The 25159-nt window shown below is 32.8% G+C and overlaps 1 protein-coding gene across 6 annotated transcripts; it reads right to left on the reverse strand.

Moving 5' to 3' along the window:
- Positions 1-553: 553 nt before the first annotated feature.
- Positions 554-24933, reverse strand: LOC118068330 (nuclear factor 1 B-type-like). 6 transcript variants are annotated; one of them, XM_035085637.1, is made up of 12 exons: positions 23362-24932; positions 20382-20537; positions 12551-12742; positions 12222-12405; positions 10357-10410; positions 10100-10198; positions 9251-9391; positions 8945-9088; positions 3252-3445; positions 2539-2877; positions 2177-2411; positions 554-2041 (listed from the first exon to the last, which is right to left on the reverse strand). In XM_035085637.1, the coding sequence occupies exons 1-12, from the start codon at positions 23440-23442 to the stop codon at positions 1785-1787; spliced, it is 2076 nt and encodes a 691-aa protein (XP_034941528.1). In that variant the 5' UTR covers positions 23443-24932; the 3' UTR covers positions 554-1784. The 6 variants fall into 6 exon arrangements, with proteins under 6 accessions (XP_034941528.1, XP_034941527.1, XP_034941530.1 ...); XM_035085636.1 differs by having other exon boundaries at positions 2539-2913; positions 23362-24931; XM_035085639.1 differs by lacking the exon at positions 23362-24932 and adding an exon at positions 21135-21979 and having other exon boundaries at positions 2539-2913.
- Positions 24934-25159: the final 226 nt, after the last annotated feature.

The following is a 25159-nucleotide window of genomic DNA, read 5'->3' on the forward strand; positions in this document are numbered from 1 at the left end:
TATATAACCTATGATAAATATATCTTAAACTTTATGAATCTTACCAGATTAAATAAAAGCATCGATACTCTCATTATTTTGTATTAAGTTTAGTTTCATTGAAAAACTTCTATATCAACAATACGAATTAAATCTAATAATAATTATGCAAGCACCTTCTTAATTATCTAAGAAAAATAAATAAAATAAAATAGAGTAATAATAATTATAATCGTAGTAACAATAATCATAATAATTTGAATATAATTTTGAAAAATTAATTGTCTTTGACTCTTTTAATTCGAGCACTTGAGAAATAAAATCCACAGTAGAGCATATGACTGTTCTTTTTATACAACATAAATGTCTCTTGCATAATGCAATCCATATATAACTGGACACTTCTATTTGCAATAATTATACGTTTATACTTTCACCATAATTTTTATCTTTTGTTTAATTTCATGTTTGCATTGTGCAGATCTCACTAATCAATTTTACAAAAGCCAATAAGCGTAATAGATCAACAAGAAAATTTCATTTTCTTTTCCTTTTCCTCTATCGGTTTACTTGGTTTACTAATTATCTCAATCAATTACTCTAAGCAGAATATAATGTTCATTCGCAATCATTACTTACTCACTATCAATTTTATAATTTTAATAATTGTTATTGCTTATAATATGAGTAGACAAATTATTCGTTACATTTTTTTTTGTTGAATCTTTTATACAAATATCACTCTACTAACGCTCTTAATTGCTCAATTTTGCTCTCATACTTTTTTTCATATTTTTATTTTATAGCTACAAAGTTATATTTTCGCATTATCTTAACGTATTTCTTTTTTTCAATGGTTTTAAAGTCTAATAGCTTCGGGACTATAGTTTTCACAAGTGCTAGTTATAAGCACTATTCTGAGCAAGACGTAATTAACTGCCGTAAATTAATTATAATAACAATTGATGATTATATCGAGAGAGAAAGAGAGAAAGAGATAATAAAGAAATAATAATAATAACAATGACAATAGAAATGATAATATTAATAAAAATAAAAATAATAACAATCATGGTAATAATAATATCAGTAATCATAAAATGTAACTTCAATGAGGTATTGGACATTCCTCTAAAGTTACTTAATTTACAATTTGCGTATCATTTTAACGCTAAAATACATCACGTTTTGAAAAATTATGTTTATCTTTTGGTATTCTTTTATAAAAAAACACCAATTACTTCGATTTATCGTTATTATACAAACTACGTACATAATTTATTTGCATTACAAACTATCTCGAGGCATTCAGCCATTTTATTATCTTTGTTTTCTTTTGAGGCCATCTAAGTAACAAATATTTAATCAGAAAGGCATAATTCTTTCATTACTACTATATTCTTTAATAGTTTATTTGTTTATTAATCTATTATAATTTTTTTTTTATAAGTTCGTGTATATTTGAATTTCTTTCTTCAACACACCCGGGAAGCACATGGCGCGGACAATTTTTGGAAGACCTACGACTAGTGGCAGAGGGTTAAGACCTTTTGACGGGAAACAGTTTGTGAATATTGTTTCAATAAAATATTCAATTTTTTAACGATAATAATAATAACAATAGTAGATGAAGAAAAGAAGAGGGAAAAAGTTGAGCATACAGATATCAGTATCAAATCGCTGGATTAAACAAATCAGCGATTAAATTTCAATTGGCATTACGAAACTCGCATAAAAAAAGCCACGAGTGATGACCCTATTGGCGAGGTAGGTCCTTCGTGATGTGCGCAACGATTTTCTAAAGGTCACGGAGGAGATTTAGGTCTTTCATTTTTTTCCTGTATTTGTTGATGTTGATTTTGTTGTGAGTGTGATTGTTGTTGGTGTTGTTGCTGTTGCTGTTGCTGTTGTTGTTGGTGTTGATGCTGTTGTTGTTGCTGCTGCTGTTGCTGTTGATGATGTGCAGATGGATCTTGATTAACACCAAGTTCGTTGCCCATCAAACTCCCGGACCCGCTTTTGTCCACGACATTACTCGTGTGCACGGATTGAAAGTATCGTTCTGCAAATAGCAAACTGATTCTTAATTCTATAAAGTGATTCACAAGTAATAAAATAACAGATATAGATATTTTTGATTTTAATAATTAAATAAATTCATACAGATGCGAAATAATTTTTCAAGGAAGTCACTCACCTTCGTCTATACTAGAGGGTGGTTCTCCGGGTGTACTAGAAATAATTGGAGCAATCATATTGTAATCATCCTCCAGATTAATAAACGATGCGGTGTTCCAGCGAGGTGGAACATTAGCAACTGATCTTTGAGTAGCAACTGGTCTTGTAACAGCGACCGGTGATGAAAATAGTGAAAGATTTGTAGGTGAAATTACTCCAGACATTGAACTGATGGTGGGGTAGGTAAATATTTGCTGTGTAAAAAAATAAATAAAAATATGATAAACATTAGGAAATAATAAATATGTACAATCTAAATGACTAAATATTATCAGACCATTTAAACTTTTCCATTTGTCAAAGCTCGAGATGTGCCCTCACCTGTCCAGGCTGTGAGTGAAAATGGGCGAAGGTATACTCTCTGCTATGTGGTGCCGTGACAAAAATCCTCGTAGGACTTTTTCGTCCAGCATCAATTGTATTTTGACAATTAGCACCAGTCACACCAACAACCGCAGCGGCTGCAGCAGCGACCTGCATTTGTTGGTCTTGGTTTGTACCATTGAGGTCTGTTGGATCTGTCGGTGACGTTGAGGACGTCGGTGGTGATCCTGATCCCGTAGCACTTAATTCGCCGGTTGAACGAATTATCGCCACTGGCCTCGCCATTGGTGCTGGTGGTGGAGGGGGTAGCATTGAACTCGGATAATACTGTGAGAACTTTTGTACACCCGCACGTTGACCAGTTAATTGAGCCTGGAAAATTCACATACAACCGATCATCAACTTCATATGTGTTGCTATGTCCATTCACTCTGGGCTTTTTTTTTACTGTCTTCAGTATCATTATTAGAATTTATATTACTTCTTTACCCAATTTAATATTTCACTCCAACATTTTTGAAGCTAAGAGCAATGATTTAACCGTTGGATTCAAGTAATTATTGTTAGTTGAATCAATATTTGAAAAATTCTTTAATACTTTATAATGATGAAAATAAATATTAAAGAAAATGAGGAAAATTTTATCATCCCAGAGTGATTGGAACACGAAGAAACACATAAATAGTCGAGTTGATCAACCCGAGAGGTACCTGGGGTAATTGCTGAGTGTTTTCAGCCTCTTGACAGACAAACGTGACAAAATCCGAGAGTGTGTCGTGACCGTTCTCTGGGTACTTGACAACTCCGCTTGAGACTGGATGTTCAGGTTGGTAATAGGCAAGGCCGGACATACTTCCGGTTTGACTTGAACCACCAGCTAAACCTTCATGTGGTGAATGTAGACCTGAAACACAATTGACTATCATTAAAATCGATAAACATTACATTACATTTCTGGAGGAAAGCTGCTTATCCACTCCCCTCTTGTGAATTATTATTAATCAATAGACTTTATGATTGTTTAGTACACCAACATCATTTATTCATCAAGTGAATTTTCCAGAGGGTCGTGGTAGTAGCAGTGGTTATGCTGATAACAACAAGGAGAAAAGAAGAGATCGAGAGAAGGAGAAGAAGAAGATGGGGAAATGAATAAAAAGTCATGAATGTAGCCTTTATTGTCAGGACTAGAGAGGATTCATAATGAGAAGAAGTTGTGAAATGGTTAAAAAGTAATTTTGTTTTTATAAGGTTTTCGCGAAGAATAGAAGCATGAGTCTGATATTTATATGACTGACTGACTGGCTGCAAAGTCATATGTATACATGTCTGCACGTACATCACGTCACAAGTTTTATATACGATGCAAAGAAAAAGTGCGACGGGAAGTCAAAATGAACCGTATTATGCGAAAATAAGTGAATGCACATTGCACTAAAAAATCCAGAATAAAAAGTGGAAGTAGCTGACTTTTGTATCAACATCTATGTACAAAGTTTGAAAGTAACTTTTCGTGAATTGAGTATTGATCAACTTGCTAGATTAGTTTCTGCATAACACGGCTCAAATAATCTGCTGAATCGTATGTACAAATGTATAATGGTGATGCGTATCAAGGGTTGCGTCAGTTGATATGATTGTAATACATGTACGTACATTGTTTTATATATACATATATACACCATGTACTACATAGTTCATATACTATGTTTATATGTATATATAAAAGACGACAAAGGATTTGAAATACGTATACAGTGGATTTTCACTAAGAGTCTGAGATCGAAGCCATACGCTAAGTGAATTCTAAAACCAGCGCTTCGCTTACTTTTCCCTACTCAGGTGGTAATGCTCCTAGGTCCACATACTCAATAGTGATTACAGAAGTTCTTCCATGAGAATGAAGCTCTCCAGTTTAATTTAACATTTTTTACATGTCGAGATTGAAATAGATTCCTTCATGAATACTCGAGGATGGATTATTTTTATTCTTTCTTAATATCTAAGTTTTTTCCCCCATTTTTTAATTTAGAAAAAAAAAGAACTATTTGATTTGAAAAATTACATTTTTAAAATAACATCTCCAGTGAAAATCAACTGCATACGCTCTTATACATTGAGAAAAAAATTTATTTCAACTAAATAAATATTTTTTTAATTATTATATACCAAAATAATGTTGAATAAAAAAGTCAAAAAGTCATGAACATATTTATTTAATAGGAAATAAAATTTTTCTCAAAGTTCAATCATCATTTGAATAAAAAACCCTTGCTTGACCTTATTTAAAATATCCATGTCTCCACACACATCCAAACATAACACTCAATATATGGTCAATATATATAGCGTTATGAAAACATTAACCATTAATAATAACAACGATTAAACAACACATAATAGACATTAATAAAAACAACATCAACAATGGTTATAGACATGTAACAAGTGTATATAGTTATTATATAGTATACAGAACATATACGTATATTACGGATACTTGAACATTATATATGTATACGATCAGCATGTATATGGATAGTAAACAACACCAACATCACAACAGAGGTATGTACATAGTATATAAAAGGTGAATTCGTTGAAACCGTTCAGTAATCGATCAATTTGTGCTTACGAAATAAAACCGAACGGTGTCGAGGAATTCATCCGCATAGGTTTCAAATTCATCTAAGTAAATACTGCAAGTAGAAATGATAAATAATGAAGGTTTTTTTTTTTTGGATATATACAGGTGAATTTAATAGACAAATTCATGTGAGAGATAAATGTGATGTTATAATTCATATTATAATTAACAATTAATTGGAGGGGGTTTTCAAACTTTTAGATCATTATTTTAAAATTCAGTAGAAATGATTAAATTCCATCCAGCATACGACATACCCAGAGCATTGGCTGTATATACTACCCGCCGAAATATACTTGATGTATCTACATATTGAGTTTTCAAGAGTATATAGATATAGTAAGTATGCTTCGGAGGGCAGTATATTGATAGAGATGAATAAAATCGAATAAATAAGTAATCTAATAATGACAGTAACAGAAGTAACGTGACATATTGACGACAGTAGTGTAATAATAATAATGCATTCAAGAATTCATTATATATATATCTATGTTCAGATTTATTAACATGCTTTGTTGCATTTTTATATAATAGGGTATCAATATTCACATTGCATAAGCTTTTGGTTGTGAATAAATTTTAAGTCAGTGATTCATTTCAAAATTACCTTTTGTGAAAAGAATACAAAAAAAAACAAACAAATAATAAAAATAATGTGATAGATATATATCGCACAACTATTTACGTACTTACGTTATTTTATTTTGTTTTTAAATATTATTTATGTTTTAAAAACAATTTGTGTAATATATAATATATGTGTAATATATTTTATATGCAACAAAAAATTAGTTTAATGATTAAAATAATTTAATAAAATTTATCAATTGTTGACTACGTGCTAATTAATTACTGTTAATTAAAAAAATAATTAAATAATGCAAAATACTGGTGCGAATTAATTACTAAATAAAATATTTTATCGTTAAAAATAATAATAATAAGTTGATAGTAAAAAATAAATTGCTAAAATAAATAAATGATGGAATTCTAAATTTTGAAAAAATCGATTTCCCTCACAGCATAATACTAACAATCTAGATAAAGCTTGTGTCAATTCTATGCTCCAGTCGCAGTGTAAAACCCATTAACCAAAAAAGTAATAAAGTAAAATAACACAGCATCGCTAAACAATCGTGCACATATATTAACGATGCAGGCTATCATTTCAGCACATATATAACATAATAAATAATGACAGAGCACTGCCAAATAAATGGTATGCAATTGATAAACTAATCGATATTAAAAAATGATAAATAAATAACTGATATGTTGATATGTAAGATGCTTGATAAGGTAATCGATGTTAATGTTGATGAGACTAATACCTAGAGTGCTTTTTGTCCATAAAATATGGCATATTAAAACGTACGAAAAACTTGAAAAATAATTCTTCTTAGGAAATAACCAGCATGAAAATAAATGTAGATTAAACGATTAGATGATAATAACAACGATAAGGGAGAAAATGAGCGAGGATTAATTAAACTTCTTCAACCATTTATACTCTTATCTATACTTGCACATGGTGACGAGATGAAACAAGTACCAAATACTTTAGATATTATATAGGTACATAATAAGAACAGACATAATTATATATATATATATATACACACAGTGGATATAACATTATACAAGCAATTGTCTAACTTTGCAAGCCAATTTCATGAGTGGATATGTAGCTATGTAGAAGGGAGGAGAAAGAACATTTAAAGTTGTTAAATAAAAGAGATACAGAAGAAAGTGCATTTAATAATAACAATTATAAAAGAAGAAGAAGAAGAAGTGGTAGTAGAAGAAGTAGAATTACGTGAGAAGAAAAAAATTGAAATATGCCTGGTATTTTTTTTTTTTTTTGGATATTAATATTTATATATGAACCTATGAAATAATGTATAAACTTCACACAACAAAATATGTGTGCTACAAAAAATGGTGAATGTGTACATATATACATGTAGATGTATATACATACGATCAAGCGAGTAATACAGTGAAAACATATAATGTGAGAATAATAAGTGTACGGCATTAAATAAATAATAATGAGAAGGCTTGATGTGACAGCAATGTATAAAACAGGTAATTTTGTTTTACAATCATAGATATTCATACAAGTGGTGGTAGATTACAATTACACCTGAATAGAAAATACGTATCAACTTAATATATACAAATAACAACAGATAAAAAACAATGACAATTTCAAGTGCGAATTTTGATCTCTTAGAAGATATAAGTCTTTTAGCCCACCACACAGTATGTTCATTCACTAGATTTTTTAGGGAGTAAACGAAAGAAACAGAATGTAAAAATGAAAGATATATACATATGCAAAACACGTATTTACAATAATGTGGAGGAATAACGGAACGCACGTTCAATATTTTCGGAAGAAAGTAAGTATATATAATAAAATATATAATATATAATGTAATGATAGAGACGTATAATTAACGTTCTTTATATAGCCGTGCGCACATACGTCTACGAAAAATACGTGTACATGTCGCATAGGTAGATAGATATAACATCATAACCATATCACAATGTACCTTTTGGTCGAGTTAGCGAGCGTCTCTCAATGCTCGGGCTCATACTGAAACAGAGATCACGCGTAATCCACGATTAGTGACTCCCTCTCTCTCTCTCTCTTTTCTTTTAGTATTTCTTCATTATTTGATCTTTCAATATCTAGATTCGGCATCCAATGAACTTGTCAATCCTGCTTGCTTATGTTTATAATAAAAAGTATTTACAATTTTAATATCATTTTTTTTTACTTTTTACTATTATATTATTATTGATTCACTTAAATATTTATTAAGATAATGTCATTATAAAAGTCTTAATAGCACATTATTTATGTTGGCGAAACTTTCAACGATGCCCGAGTCAGCTCAGAAATGGGTTTATCGCACACTGGACATTGTTAACATATAGTTGAGACTTGAATAAAAATCAAGAGAGTGAAAGAGTGAGAAAGGGGTTAAATATAAGGTTCAGTATTAGAGAAGATGGAGATTAAAGTAAATTCAACTTAACTAAGAGCAATTAAAAGGTAAAATTATTTTTTAACAATACAAGTCTACTGATTTCAACTTTATGAAGTATTTTTACTATTAATTAAAAACTTCGTTACTCTTTTCACCAATATAAATTAGTAACAATTTATTTTCAGTGAAATTATTATTTTTACTTCAATCATTTGGTATTTATTGATTTAAAAAATCAATCATTTTTATTTAAAATATTAATTTTTTAATTATTAAATATAAATTTATTAATGATTTTAGATATATTGTTGCAATGATATTATAATTAATCGATAGATTTGTATTGTTGATAACTCATGATAAAAATAATAGAAAAAAGAAAAGAACAAAACTCCGGTGAGAAATAAATGGTACATTAATTGTGTTAGGTGTAAAAAAAGGCGATGAGTTAACGCAGCGGCATCGTTATTAGTGTCATATTACTTGATTATTATTAAAAAGAATAAAAATTTATTGTTAACATATATCTTGCGTCGCTCAAAACCAACTCATTAATTTATTTATTGTAGTTCACGACGAATAACTGCACATCTTACGAGAGAGCAAATATTTTAGCTTACAGCTTATATAAAAATATGTAAATATATATTTGAATAATTTATATATATACACAATACTAATAAATAAAATTAATCCAACACTCTATATAAATATATATATATATCATAATAAAATTCATATTTCAGTATACCTGTTTGCGAATGAGGAGAGTCAATACCACGGTGGCTATCTTCAGGTCTAAGTACAGGAGAGAAACTAGGGGCACTTGATGCCGAAACTGTAGGTGCTTTTTCAGTCTTGTCGTTCCTTATAAGCTGATGTACAGGCGGTGGGCCTATAAAAAAAACACCAATTACAAAGTACATGTGCTTGGATATTTTTCATACATCAAATCATATATGTTTTATGATGGTTCATTGCATTCTCCTATTAACAGATTGAAATATTTAGCAAATAAATGCGATACTTAAATTATTAAATAGAAAAAAAAACTTACTGAAGCTAGCCGCAGGTTGAGAGTGATCCGCGGCGGATGCTGCGGAAGGAGGGGTATAGCTGCTGCAGTAGTACGGCGGGTGCTCTATTTTGATCGCGTTTATTTGAGGCTGCATGTCGCTGAGGTCATGCAGTATGGATGCTGAAACCAGACACATGCATTACGTCGCATTATATTTCTCTTTCTACCTGATTATTCACTTACATATATGCTTTTATATTTGCACGCCGAATGTATTTATATTTTTTATCATTTTTTATAACACTCACAAATGTTTTTATCCACTTTTCTTTGGTACAATAAAAGATGAGATAAATATTTGATTCTTTGTTAAATTAAACTCATGAACTAGACGACTAAATAGATAAATAATTAAAAGACAGACAAGTAGATATAGGATAATGATGAATTATATCACAAGAGTCTTGAAAGAGATATTTTAAAATACAGCGAAAATGAGTATAATTAAATTTTCATGATACTTAGCCGTCTTTCATAAGTATTGTTCCCTTCTATAAATACTACCACCAGATTGCATGTGTACTAATATATGTACATGCGGCCTGTAAATTTCACGCTTGGTCTTTGAGAAATTTTAAGTCAGTATTTTTCATGTTATTTATTGAAATTCACCGAGGATACTTTCAAAAGGTATTTAGACTGATTTTATTTTTATATAATAAATGATATTACCTTTCGAAAGCATCCTTCAAAAACGCGAGTGTTTTTCAAGTGAAACCAATTAATCATTGTGACTTTTTGGAATATTTTATATGATTGCTTAATATGTTTATTTTGTTTAGACATATTTGATGATAGAATGAGAGCTACCCTTGGTCAGAATTGTACCTTTTGAAAGCATCCATAGCTCTTTGGAGCTGAAGACACCGGTCGCGAGGATTGTGTCATTGCAGACGACACCATTATAGAGTTCATGGTAACCTCCACCTGAGAACAAATCCAACGAAATAAATATTTTTCAATATATTACTTTATATTTTTTAATATTCCTAGTATTATTGATTCAGGTATTTTTTTAATAGGATTCATTATTATTTTTTTAACACCACCAAATGCACTAAATCAATGTTGCATAATATTTTTACCTTTTCGCCGCCTTTCCTCTTCTTTACTCGCATTACAAATCCCGTTTAAAACTTCTGAAAATTTTAAAAATTGTTAATAAAAGCTTGTCATTTATTTACAAGTGATTAATAACAAATAAATGATTTTGGGAAATCAATTAGAAATATTTACAACAATTTTCGAAAATTTTTTTAATTTAATAATTTTAAAGTTAGACTTCTGAATGTGACTGTAATGAATATTATTGTTCTAAATATTTAGTTAGCTAAAAATAATACATTTTATTCTTAAGAGGGTGATTAGAGTAGGAAAAAAAACATTGAAGTAATTTATAACGATTAACAAAGCAAATAGACTTTGGGGACATTTTTATAAAAGATGTATGTTTAAATATATAGATATATGTGATGAATATTTATAGATGTATTTTGAGAAAATGTTGAATAGAGTTTGAAACTCGCCACGGTTTTCAGTGCGGTCTTCAAATCCGTGGAATAGTTTTAGTCGTTGTGGATTCACCTAGCAAGCTAAATATCGCCGAGGTAGCAGTTGCGTAAGTAAAACGACGCTGCTGGTTAGTATATATGTAGAAGGGAGCTAAGCATTTGTAGCTGTGGTAGTGGTAAATGTTGATGAGAGTGTGATGTAGACTACAACGCTTGAGACTGGTGCTTCTAGAAATTGACGGGCCATTTTAAAGCATCTTTTCTTAACGAACTACGACTAGTTACTGACTGTTTTATCTTTTAAAACCATAAGAGCTCTTTCTCACATTTCCTTCATTATCCTTTTCATTACATATTACCCAGAAAACTAGAAAAATTTGTCTGTAAAGTTTCTCAGCATCTGTTTGAGAAACAAAAATTGATAGAATTGATGAGAAAAAAAATTCTAATGAATAATTTGATGAATTTTGATGATGGATTGAAAAAAAACCTGACAAAAGTATATAACTGACAATGAGTGTATAACACATATTACTGATAAGTGAAAAAGACCAAGTGTGACACTCAATGGACTTCGGAAAATAGTTTGGTCGGAAAAAGTTGGAATTGAATGTGGAACACCGACAGAACATCACCCAAATACAATTCTCAGGAAGGGGAATAAAAGAAAATCGTTTGAGCAATAAAAGTTTCAAAGTTTTTTCCTTTGAGTGTTCAATAAGAACGGAAGAGTCAAGCGACCGTAAAGAGACATGATGCCTAACCTACCCCATGCTTTGGCACTGACACTTTTTTCATTTGCTATTTATTTCTTCCTACCTCTTTTTGTTATTAATTTGCTTAGCATCCCAATATTGACATAATTATATACATTAGCTCCATTACTCTTTCATGTCATCACCATGTGATATCATTAATTATAAAGCTGCCGAATAATACCGATTATTAAATTCACTAGCAGACTGGCTAATTAGTTAATTTCAGTAAAATAAATTATCTAACGTATTGGAGTTATTTAATAAGCACACTGAAAGTGTTGTGAAGCAAGAAATAAAAAAAAATACGTGTTGATTAAAGAGAATGACTCGAGTTCATTGATTGAATGACAATTCTAGAGTCTCTCCGACATCTCGAGAAGTTGTTGATGATTATGGGACAGAGAATTGGCAAGAGACACGCACAAGCACTGAGTAAATGTTGATTTGAATATCTCTGTCTCTCTTTTTCTCTCATCTTCGTCTCGTTCATCGTTGTTCTAGTAGCATGTGTGTTGAATGAACGAATTCTACACGAATGAATGAACCCTCAGGGAACGTTGGCATCCGATGGGGACAAAAATTTTCTTGCATATTCTCTTCACTCATCGTTCTTGTATGTATACAAACATACGCGTGATATGCTTTTTTGTAATTGCATTACCATTGCTGATAGTAGCTTACCGTGACTGGTAATAAAGTTTGCGAGGTAGAGATCCAGTTCCCGGACGGAAACATTGATGTGATAGGGATTGACACATAGACCAGGTTGGGCACATTCAGCTGTTTTTTCAAGTCGTTCTCCATCAGTTGATTCCAACGGAATTGCTTTGAAAAGAATCACCATTACCAGGTCCAATCGCCAAACCTATCAAAGTCAAGAAGATAAATGTACTTTGTTGCTTTAATAGAATAATTATTGACACTGAGTAGAATTAATAGATTTTTTACTTGATCAATTACTGCATGTTTCTTTTATTTTATTGAAAAAAAAAAAATAATAATATACCAACCTTGTCAGCTTGTCGAAGACAGTCAATCCTCCGCATTTTGCCCTTCTGATCAGGATTGCTTAGGACACACATGGCCGGCCTTTTCCCCGTAATACTTAAAACAAAATCCTCCCTGTACTCTTGTGTAATATCTTTCCGCAGTTTTCCCAAAAGTCTTGAAGCCCATTTCTGTTTCACCTCCAATTTTTCATTCTGAAACAGAGAACAAAAACAAAATTTATCACATCGATTAAACTCTCAACTCGTGTTCCGCATTCAATAAAATGCATGCGTCCATTCGTTCTCCCTTCACCCCATACCACCACTACCCTTTCAGCTTTTTTTACATACACACTTTGTTTTATAAGTCGTTTTTCCTCATGCTGGTATACTCGAGTCACACATGGAATAGAAAATCTCACATGGTAAACATTGAAAATGTACCTATAAGGAATTCACAGGCCACGTCGATCTATTCCAGCTCAGGATTGTTTACAGTTCGTGGGAACGCTAGAGAAATGAAGGAAAGGAAAAAAAGGACAACGTAAAGAAGAAGTCTGGTATGTATATCATCAAGTATGCAACGCAAGTGTCTTTCGCAATTGTAAATAAGAAATCACAAGCACACATCAGCGTCCCTCCTTTACATGTGTTGAGTCTTTAGTCATCTATTTCATCTCCAACAATAAAAATAAAATAAATTGATACATAAAAATATAATTAGGTCTTAAGTTTGCTTTATAACATTTTTTATTGCTAGAAATCATATCCTCCAGACACATTGCAGAGTTCAACTATTCTATCTCATGGGAATTGAAGTGAAAACAACAGGGTTTTTATACAAAATCCTGAAAATTATCTGTTTTCGTGATCTCAATGACTACGTCATAAAAATGTTTCTTTTCATGATATTGGAAGAATTATCATATTATAAAGATGAATATTTGTTGGAGAAAAATATGCTATTGTCATCTACTTAATATTTATCAAATCTTTCGGTACTATATTATTGCATGGAATTATGCAAGCTAATTTTTACATGACAGAACATACTGAATCATGCGACTATGTATAAGTTAGAAAAATAAACATTTTGCTTCTTATTTCAACTCTACTCAAAGTAGTGATTGTTATTTATGGATATTTCCACCCACGAGGGGTAGAATGTACATTAGAGAACGACTTGATTTCTCAATAGAATAACCATAAAAGATGCTATAAATTAGATGAGATGGAAAAATGTTTATAAAAAAACCCTTTTAGATGCTCTGGGTTATAAGCAATAAATATATTTTTATGATAGTTGTAGCTTAATTATTAGGACTGTTATCGTTTAGATGGTAGTTTTATTTTTATATTCTTATTCATACATAGTTGGTTTAAATGTTATTGAGGTTTTTGTACTTGAAAATAATAATGAACTTTAATCATAAATTATCTGAGCGTGATCAACATATATATTATGCCACCATCACACGCGGCACCTCGTTGGTTTAATGTAAATAACCGAACATGGCCACTTTGCTGAAACATTGGGTTAATATATTTCCAAAAACATTTAGTTACTTTGCTTTAATATTATTCACGATTTTTCAAAAGAATCAATTTTACAATTACTTTAGAATTGATGATAGTCAAGTATTGCTCTTCACAACTTTTTTTTTATCAGAGAACGTTTTTTCTCAAGATGTTGTAAATGAAAAAAGGTAGGCAAATTGGAGATTAGAAACACTTTGATGATCATAGATAAATTTCAAGTATGTAAAGCCAATTGAAATGACTTTGACTTAAAAAGAGTTTTCTTTGAAGAGAGAAAGAGTAGTCGGTTTTTCAGTGAATAATATATGACGATCATGACGATGATATACTCAGAATGTGACACTAGGTTGGCGTGTAAAAATTGAGGACGTGGAATATTCCTTGGAATTTCTCAATATGACTTTTGTTGACGCGAGTACAGTTATGTGTTACACATTGGGCATGAGTGAGACAAGGTGTGGATTCTCGAGCAAGAGACTTATTACTATATCTGCATGCAAGTGTTTATTCTTGATAGTAATGGCGTTACTTCGTTGTAGACACTGATTTTGACACTAACACAAAATGTGCGATGTGCAACAGCTGCTGCCAATTTATTTTGGAATATTGTAAGAAGATAAAATAGCTATCTAGACGAAAAAGACACTACAAAAAATTTTACATATTCATTTGATCAAGTGGTTATCATTAAACTTGTTGAAAATTAATGAAAGTCATCTTCCACATCAACTTTACATGGAACACAAGAATTTACATTAATTTCCCTCTCATTGAAAATAATTAATCAACTTCAATCTGATGTTAAAATAAAATTGTGATTTGGTAGAAGTTTGTTGGATAGAATATAGTTCATGTTGATGTAGAAAGCTTATATTTTATACATGAAAAAAATTATGAAGTGAAAATTATTCTTTAAGAGAAGCAAAGTGGCATTTGAATAAAAAATACTTAAATATTAGAATTTTTACTAAAAACTAAAAAGAGGTTCAAATTATTCTAGGGATATTATTTATAATATCTAAAAAGACAAATTTATAATAAAAATTTAAATTTATCAATTGAATAAATATGATTTATTGAAAAAAAGTTAGTTAATTTTATTATCCTATTTTATAGAAAAATTCAAATAGCGTTACTGAACTGTAAAGTAAATATTACTTATTTCAGCAAAAATTACTATAAATTTCCATCCTTATCCATAGCGAACTATCGAGTTTATTTGAGCTTAAAATTATCTAAAATTTATATGACCATCCCTCATCATAATTCAGATAGGGAAGGTGAAATATTTTTTGAAATTATTTCCCTCCAGTTTAAAATATAAACGTCTGCAACCGTCGAATTTTTATATCTTCCTCTTGATTTTCTTCTTGACTTGACAAAAGGCATTCTAATGGAAAATCTCGATGAATACCGGCCGTTATTTTTCTTGTAGCTCACCTTTTATCTTCTACCTCGATCCACCAAAGTCTCTGAGTATCTGAGACGTCTTCAAGTAAAGGGAAAATACTCAGTTGCATGTTTTTTTTATATACATCCGAAATTCGATGCTTCCCTATCAAGGAAAAGGATAAAATCCTAAACAGATGGAACTGACGAGGCGAAAACATTACTTCTAATCTGTCTCGATACATCGAAATGTCTCAACATTATAAATACTTGAAAATAATTTCTACCAAAGCAGTATAATATTTGCAATAAATTAGACTGAAGATTAGGATCAAGATGTGGATCATCATGAAGCAGCGATTTTTTTATTATCGTCATTTCCGGGGATTCTTTTACGAAATTTATCGTGTATGCGCGAGTGTGATTTAGCGTATAAATGTGTGGAATATGCATGTGTACATTAGCTTTACATAGCTATATACCTCAACGACATGTAACGCCATGCGCCTATATCGATTTAGTTTTTCGGGTACAAGTTTTGTCGTTTCTGTGCCATATAATCCCGGTGTCCTTTTATTCCGAAATCGTACTTCCTAATTGCTCATCAAGTATAATGGGCAGAATGGGTATGAAAAGATATATCTATATTTTTAATATATACATATGTATTAACAGATACTCGGAGTACTGTATATACAATATAGATATGCATATAAATAAAATATATGTGCAAGGAAAAAATGTGTAAGGTCATTTAAAATGGAAAAGACAAGTGAGGGTTGAGAAGCAGAATCGACTTGAGAATATATTTATTAATTTGGCAACGATCCCGAGTGTATGGCCGGCGGTGGAGGCCCCTTACGTTACTACGTTATGACGCGAACAAAGCGATTTCACGATTTCTTTATAGGCAATTTCGAGGTCTGCATAGAACGCTGTAAATATTGTGGAGATCGTGAAAAGGGTAAAACAAGTCAGAACAGCAAAAGAGGACACACTTCTGACTCGTTTTTTTTTTTCCTTTCCTTTTGTTAGAAAGACTTTTCTATGTTTATTTCTCATTCTTATTCCCATTCTCCAACGTCATTTCGTCCTTCCATAACGCGACTGCGATCGACTATTTAGCTCTCTGTCCCGTCGTCGTATATATTTTTCTATATGTATGTATTTGTACATATATATTTTTCTCCCCTTTTTTTTTCTTTCCACGCTCGAGTTCTTGAGGCCTGGAGGCAATTGTTTGGGAAAAATTACCACGAGCTTTAAAGCCACATTTTCAACTTTCCGAGAGCATCCTTATATGGCTAGACTATTCATGCTAAATTGCTTCGAGCTTTTTTTTTCCTCATTTTTTTTTTCTGCGTCTAAAGTACCTGTATGAATTGCAGGAAAATTTACAAACTAAGGGAATGTATTTTTAACAAACTTACTCATAAATATATATATATATATATATACATAAATACCACATTGTATTTTTCATTTTCATGATACTTTAAAATGTACGAAATTTTATAGACACTATTACGCAATGTTTATTATTTAGCTTTAAGATTTTTAATTTACTCGGAAGAGTAACTTTTTTTTCAAGATGATTATTAATCTAGATGGTTGAAAATAACATCAGTGATACTTGAATTTTTGAACATGAGCTTTTATTACTTTTTCCAACAATGAGACAAATAAAATCTCAATCTGCCATTTGCCATCGAAATAAGAATCTCCTTAATACGTAATTAAATGTCCAAGTACTCTTAAAGACCAATATTTCTTATTTCCAGTACGTTAGCAAAGATCAGAAACGGATGGATATAATGGAATTTTTTCTTCAAGCTTCAATATAATAGCAGACTATTAAATTTTCAATTCACATGTTACATGTTTCCCAACACTTTTTTCATCCTTAAGTAAAAGTTATGTATACATCGATTTCTAATACGACCGTTAGCGTGATGTAGACTAGGAGAGCTCCAATCTGCATAAATTCGGCGCAACGAAGTGAGGCAATATAAAAGAGATAGGGAGAAAAAATGAGACATCCAAGAGTATGAGATCAAGCTTGGTATAGGGATTTACCTCGTGGAAAACATGAGGGCGACAATGTTTTTAAATCGTTACGGCCGACCTCCTCTTTTCAACCAACACTATCACTACCCCCCTTGACCCTCATCTAACCAGCACGACGCATTTCATGCTGCCACGTAGTCGCGTCGCGTCGCGCCGCATTGTCGTTTTTACCTCATCCCATCATCTCCCACTTTTACATTGTCTCTTTCTCCAGATCAAGTGCTTCCGGTATCGCATACAATCTCGACAATTTTGACAAATTTTTTCACATAAATAAACAGACAAAAAATTCGCAATTTACACAAAGTTATATAAGTTTCAAAATAACGGAAGAATCGAAATAAAAACAAAATAAAAAAAATGAAACAAAAGGAAGTTAAAAAAATGGAATAAAATAGAAATGAATAAAACAATGTACATATAAACGGGAATAAATCAAATAAATAATTGACAGGTAGGAAAAAGTATGTCCTTTATCTCGTTATTGTTCACACCTGGTTCGTTTTTGCCGCGATGGGCCATCGTCATCATAGCAGGGTAGATGAGGAGGACACGGACGAGATATTTCGGGTGAGTGGGCTTGTTAGATGAATGGGGCCGACAGAATACCTATATGTATATATCCATACATATATCTACGATCGTTCTGACTGAGAGAGAAAGATACACCGCGGGAAGGCAGTAGTCTCCGAGAGCGGTTCGAGGGTCGGGGCAATGGAAAGGGTTGCTAGTTTGCATAAATTTAGGAAATACAGGGTGGAAAATCGATATCCGCATAGAGATTATAGATGGTGGTTGGTAGGCGCCGCGTAGCCGCAGCCTCCGTCGCGACGGCGTATGCGCTATACGTGTGTCTACTCCTCCTCCCTCCTGTCCCCCTTTTATGTTGTCCCTCTTTTTCCCTTTCGCCGCGTTTACTATCCCTATGCAAGCATCTCTCATGTACTCGCGGTCCATGCTGCTTGTATATACACGCGGACACATGGCTTTCGGCGCTGTTAAAACTACTAGTAACTCTGCAAGTGAAGAAAAGGCCAAAAGACCAAAGGGGGAAATGAAACGGTCAGTCTTTGCATGGTCTAAAGTACTTATTGGAACACGTCGTCGTATTTTTCTTCCTTCTTTCTCAGCCATTCGTACATTTTTCTTTTCCTTTACTCAACCAGTTAGAATTTAAGTAGTCTATCTCGAGATTTGTACGCCCGTCACGTCAATTCTCCAAAGGAGCTTTTCCACTTGTGTCCCTGCACCTCCAGTGTCAGGGGTAAAATTCTCGCTTGAAGTAACGTCCGAAAGAATCTGCAGCGATGTTTTATTTTTTTTTCTTTCTCTTCCAATCATTTCCAATGTTTTACTTGAAAATAATAGAACGAACATTCGATATTATTCTTCTTTATCTTTTTTTCCAACTCTTTCCTATTCGTTTTATTTGGATATGTATGCATTTTATATGTATAAATATTTTTTATTGGACGCATTGATTTTCTGTGATATCCTGTTAGTTATATATATGTTTAATAGCCCCATTTACCTCTCGTGTACTCCAAGTACTTTATTTTATTTTTTTGATAATTTTTAAAATACTGCTCTTTTGTTCCGTCTTAATCAAATTTACGACTCTTTATTTTTACTTTTAAATATCTACAATTCTTTTTAGTACGATGCTTTTTTTTCAAATTTTTTTATCAACTCTCATTAATAGATAAAAATTTTTTTATTACTAAAATTATTTATTCTAGATTACTTTGAGGTATTTAAATCATAATGATTGACTTTTACTTAATCGGGATATTTTTTTTTGTTTGCATCATTTTTTTAACAAACGATTCAAATAAAGAGAAATCTGGAGTTCATTTTCAGAAGTGCTACTACATATCCATCCATTACTTAAACTATTCTTAACATAACATAATTCATTAGCGAACAAAAAGATTCCTATAAAAAATTTGGTTTTTTATGTAACAACATACTCGCTGGTTGCCCCTACTTTTTTTTAGATATATTCAGCTCTCACCATTTGCCATATATACAGCACCATCGTGGGATTAAAATATCGACCGAAAGCATCATTGCTATGTGAATAGAAAGAATTGGAAAATATTTTACAAGCAACGAGTGCAAGATAGAATAGAAAAATGAAGAAAATGAGCACTCAAGTATAGAAACCGAAGAGAGGAAAAAAACAATGTAACTTATCAGTTTATCAACATTAATATTCCGACGAGAAATAATTTTCTTGAAATGATTAAAAAATTTGTTAAGAAAACCGACATTAATGTACAACTGAATGTGGTATCAAAAACAATTAATTGAAAAAGAGAACGTGAAACAAAAATAAAACAGAAGAAAGAGTAAAGAAAGTAGAGTGTGCGTGAATTGAGATGAGAACTACTGACTGAACGACAAAACGTCACGACGTCGTTTAGCGCCAAAAATAGTTTTGGATCTTTTTATTCTTTTTATCATTTATTTTCTCTTTTTCATTTACCCCTCCTGCTGTTTCTCCATTTTCCTGTTTTTCCTCTCCTCAGTAAATTTATTTGTCCATATTCAATTTATATCAAATATATATCTCGGAAAAGCCAACAATCAACTTTCTATTTACCCACCCTTCGAATATTAAAATCATAAGCTTCGTCTCTTACGACCAATTACATTTCTCAAGGTTAGTCGCTAGAGTTGACCAATAGGTCGGTCGAAAATAAATCATTCAAGGTGAAGAAACATCAAGTAAAAATAACAAAAAATATTATATTAAATTATATACTCCAGACAATAAAAATATCAATAACACTAAATAGATGAAGAAATAAACAATTATTAATATACTCATGTTGTCATCTTTATAAACACTTACTTGGAGTTCTTCTTTACACTGACGCTCTTCTTCGAGGCTCATCCGCTTTTCGTGCTTCTTGTAGTAACGTCTCTTAGCCGCTTGTAGGTTGAACCACGTGTAGGAGAAAGACTTCACAAATGGTAAGAGGGCCTCAATAAACGGATGGAATTCATCCTAAAACATTTATTTCAAATATCATCGTAACATACTTGATATTTAAAAATAAATTCTCTATAAATATCCAAATCATAACAATAACACTAATAATAACAACAACGACTATCGTAAAAATAAATAATAATAATAATAATAACAATGCAGATAATTTAGATGAAAAATAAATAAAATTTATTGAAATAAATTGATGTAAAAATAAATAGCATCAATGTGAGGTATATATTCTAAAGAGACAATTTCATACATTGGGCACGAGCAAGGCCCGTTAGTAGTTGCGGTCTTTGTTGGTCAGACGAAGAGATCTAGGCAAGACGGTGGATTTAGCATAAGTATGTGAAGACAATCAATTGAAATGTAAAAGGAAAAAAGTGCGATAGTATTTTATGGAACAATTACAATTGAAATTCGGTCATTGGACTGATTTATAGAATAGAACGAACAAATATTTTATTACATAGTGAATTGGATTGAATAAAAGGCAAAAAAGGTGGATAACATTTAAAGTGACATTGTTTATAACTTGCAATCAGTTGAAATATGGTTGCAAATAAATAAGAAGACGAGAAAATGTAGAAGTAAGAAAATAAAACGAACCATCGAGTATTCGTAAGGACTTGGGTCGCTGTGGCACACAACCGACCGTCTGTTTCTCTGTTCGTCTGCTTGTCAGAAACACGGATTCCCAAAATAGCCGTAACGCAGGTCACACCGATACTCCTCCACCTCCTGGACACAGGTTGATCGTGGCCTCATCTGCACCCGCGTTCCCGCCTTTTTCACACGTTCCTTGTTGTGATTCAAGATTTACTCTAACTTTATATCTGTACTTATTTTTATTTTTCCAACGACTCACTAGCACCTCATTAAACACATATTGTACATTTAATTCAACATTTAACTTCACTTTTGTCGTTCATATAAATTCTAACACTTTCTTTTTTGTATTGCTTATTCAAATAATTGTATTTTTATGGATAAATATATGTACTTTTTTCTTGTTAAATCTCAATACCGTATAAACATACATTAAAAATTATGAAAATATTTAGTCATTATTGTACACTGTATAAATAAAAATATAGTTATTTTACTGAAGAGCGTAGCACAAACCGTTGAAAATCGGTACGTTAAATCGGTACTTCCTATAAAAGTAGTATTTTTTTTTATATCTCTAGATGAAACGTAGAATTTTTTTTTATTGACGCAGAATAAATTGAGAATATAAATAAAATTATGCAGGGAAGAGTGTGACAGATGATTGGAGAAGAGAAAAAGAGAAAAATAGAGCGAATTGGCAGGGGGTCTGCGATATTCACGAGCGTTAGTATGTTGGTAAAATGAGATAACGTTAACGATTCACTGTATAAGAAGATAAGGAGAGAGAGATATTACTTGGTCGACTGCAATAGGAACGAGAAACGTAGTAGACGACGTCGCTCGTCGCGGCGACACTGAGACGCCGGTGGACGGCCGGAGGCGCGCTCGTCCGGACGCTCTTCTCGAGTTAGAAAGAGAAAGACGTCGAAAGAGTGTGTGCGTATATATGTATATGAATGAGAGAGAGAGAAGGAGAGAAAAAGAGAGAGAAATGCTACGCGCGGTAGCCAGGTACGGCACCCCCAAATACAGTTTATTAATAGTCCATGTCCTAGCTTACTAGATTTGCCCTCGAACCGACACTCTTCCCCCACCAGTTGGTCAAAGCAAAAAGCAAAAAGAAGGAGAATAACTACTCTTCCGGTTCTCATTCGCGCATCGCGTCACGTGGCCAGAACTTTCGGAGGGTTGAAGAGATTTTTATGCCGACGCGTCAGACCGTAGTAATGCTGTATACGTGGGTTAGTGGAAAAAAAAAGGGTAAAGAGGACAACAATATATAGACAAGTTACGAAGAAAAATAAAAGGACGACGAGAAAGAGGAAGGAAGGAAGGAAGGAGGAGAAAGAGGAGGAAACGGCGACCACGCGGCTGCTGCTGAGAACGATCGATAGCCAAACTCCTCTCCTATCTGTCTGCACGCGGACACATAGACCGCATATAGACACATTTAAAAGAAAAAAGGATCACAAAAGAAGAACCAGCGAGATTTTTGGTACAGACTCTGACCATATACCACCACAACAACAACAAGAAACATTCAGTCTTATAGGAATTACTCTAATGTTCAAATGAGCCATTTCCAAAACCGTTATGCTACAACGAACCTCATTATCCTCATGAGTGCACCAGTCAATAGGCTTTTAACACTCTACCTAACCATTTATTGCTGCATTTTTTCCTTCATTTTTAGGGTGCTTCAGGCTATTTAGCGACAGTCTGCTTTCAGGTGAATTACACGAAAATGAAGATTGAAAATTATTCTAAGCAATATGTTGGTTAGAGTCTAGAGTATAAATAAAGGTATGAAAAGTGATTATAGGTAAAGTAATAGAGTGAGAATGGAATGAAACAAATGTATATATATATATGTATTTATAGATATATAGTTATATATAGTATATAGATTCCGTAAAAAGAGTGGAATGTTGGAATTTCGGCTCAGTTAGCGTGCACGAATCCACAACACGCGATCTACTTCTGTACGGCCACGTGCTCTCTTTCTCTCTCTCAGTTTTTAAGTAAGATGCATCAATCAAACATCGATTAGCAAAATTTAATAATAAAATAGCGGGCCATTTTATGCATGTACATAAATAATAGATAAGATAAATTTTAATAATAATCTAGTGTATAGACAGAACAGAATGGTAATGATGGATGTAATGAAATTACCTAATTCTATGACAATGAAAATAAAAAGTAATTAATGAAAAATAAGCACCTGTCCTACAGAAGGAGCCTGTAGATAAGTTGAAACATCCGGTTCCACCATGCAGCTCCTCAAGGTATCCGGGATGAACATGAGTAACTCAAACAGTCCAGGCTGAAGCTGGTGAGCACACGATTGCTCTTGTAAATGACTTTGAAGATTGAAAACTTTTTTATGAAATTGAATACACAACTCTTAACAGCTCTTCCACCTTAATGACAACAATTCAGTGATGTTCAATTGCTTAAAAAATTGCCTCAGCCTTGTCTTCCACACGATATCAACGGGAAAGAGTAGAAGAACCTGCCGTATTTTGGTAGCAGCAAAAATCTGGTTTATTTCGTTTAGATAACTTGATAATATTGGGCAAAGCTTGACTGTATCACTTTTTGAGAACCTAAGAAGATAGGTATTCTTGATATAAGAATGATGACTGTACTGTTTGGTAACAATATTGTTGTTGATGTTGCTATTGTTGTGGTTATTGTTGTTGTGGATGCTTTTATTAATGTAGGGTGGTGAGACACCGCGCCCAGATTCACGCATCCTATCTAACGCTGGCCACACTCCTCACTCAACTATTCCGTCTTCCTCTTGATAGTCGTGGATTTCCTCTAGTGTGCGGCTGATCTGCTGCACTATTCTCTTTTTCCCTCCGACCCTGTTAGTTTGCTCTTGCTCCCTCTTCCGTTCAAGTCTCAATGTCTCTTCGTCTTTTGTTATACCTCTAGTGTATATTCACGTTCCCGATCGGGAGACACTAGCTCCCAGACTACGCCGACTCCGAGCAACGGTTGTCGTTTGCGGCGGCGTCGGCGTAGGCACAGTCAAGTGAGGAAGCGCACGCTCGACGATACTGACTATGACAACTATGAGAAACAAAGGAGGAATGAGAAAGAAAGAGACACGCAATCTCTGCAAAATAACTCTTTCGATCTACTACTACTCCTGGTCTCTCTTATACTTGTTCTCTATCCCCTTTGGGTTATTTCTTACTTGCTCGCATTTACTGCTAACACTGATGAGCGGAAGTTGCGCGAGATGAGATACTCGTATTTTTGGATTGACTTTCGAAGCTGAGAGAGGGAAAATATGCTGCAGCTTTCAAAACTCTAATGATACTGCAGGTGTCTTCTCATATTCTAAATTTGTAACAATTTTCAAATTTAATTGCGATGCTATGCTACGCCTCAAGGCGATGTAATTTTTGCACGAAAATTATGCAGAAAACGTTCTAGAAATGTAAACAGGCTTCATGTATATGTCCGTATGCATTTGGAGTACGGTGTGTATACCAACTCAAGTACATACAAAGATAGAAGAAATTATTCGGGAATATTTAGCTATGTTATGTTGTGGTTGAGATATGGCCAAGTACGTGAATGCGGTAGTCACACTGAGTAATAAAACAAAATTATTGCCGACGCGATACGCCGCGCAGGTTGATATCAACTATTTGCAAGCCGGTGTGTCTCTAATTTTCTTCTTTCGAAACTTCTGATAGTTTGAATTAAAAAGCCAAATGTTCAACTTCTACGGAACTTTCAGTCAACTGTACTGAGTCTATAGCACTGATTGTATGACCTCACCCCTTCTCTGAAAGCAGAAACAAAATAAAAATCAACGGACAGTCATGAACGTGATGGATTCCGCAGTTCGAGAAGGCTCATGACCGATGTCGTGACGAGATTTAAGAAGCATGCGTACGCGGTATTCAGGTGATTTCTCGCGCGTTTGAGCGCACTTTGTATACCTATGTAAGTTCTTTTTTCTCTCTCGAAGGTCTTTGCAATCTGCAGTGCGTTGACAG

The sequence above is a fragment of the Chelonus insularis genome, unplaced genomic scaffold, assembly GCF_013357705.1.
Source record: "Chelonus insularis isolate UGA/USDA-ARS -01 unplaced genomic scaffold, ASM1335770v1 contig_3_pilon, whole genome shotgun sequence".
Classification (NCBI taxonomy): Eukaryota; Metazoa; Arthropoda; class Insecta; order Hymenoptera; family Braconidae; genus Chelonus; species Chelonus insularis.

What these genes read in the sequence shown, in the direction of transcription:
- LOC118068330 (XM_035085636.1), bottom strand. Translation starts at nt 23,442, where the DNA reads ATGTTCATCCCGGATACCTTGAGGAGCTGCATGGTGGAACCGGATGTT. An exon ending in CTCTCCTCATTCGCAAACAG is followed by an intron (nt 3,446 to 8,944) that starts GTATACTGAAAT and finishes ATTGTGTTTCAG; the next exon opens with GTCTACATTCACCACATGAA. An exon ending in TTCACTCACAGCCTGGACAG is followed by an intron (nt 2,412 to 2,538) that starts GTGAGGGCACAT and finishes TTTTTTACACAG; the next exon opens with CAAATATTTACCTACCCCAC.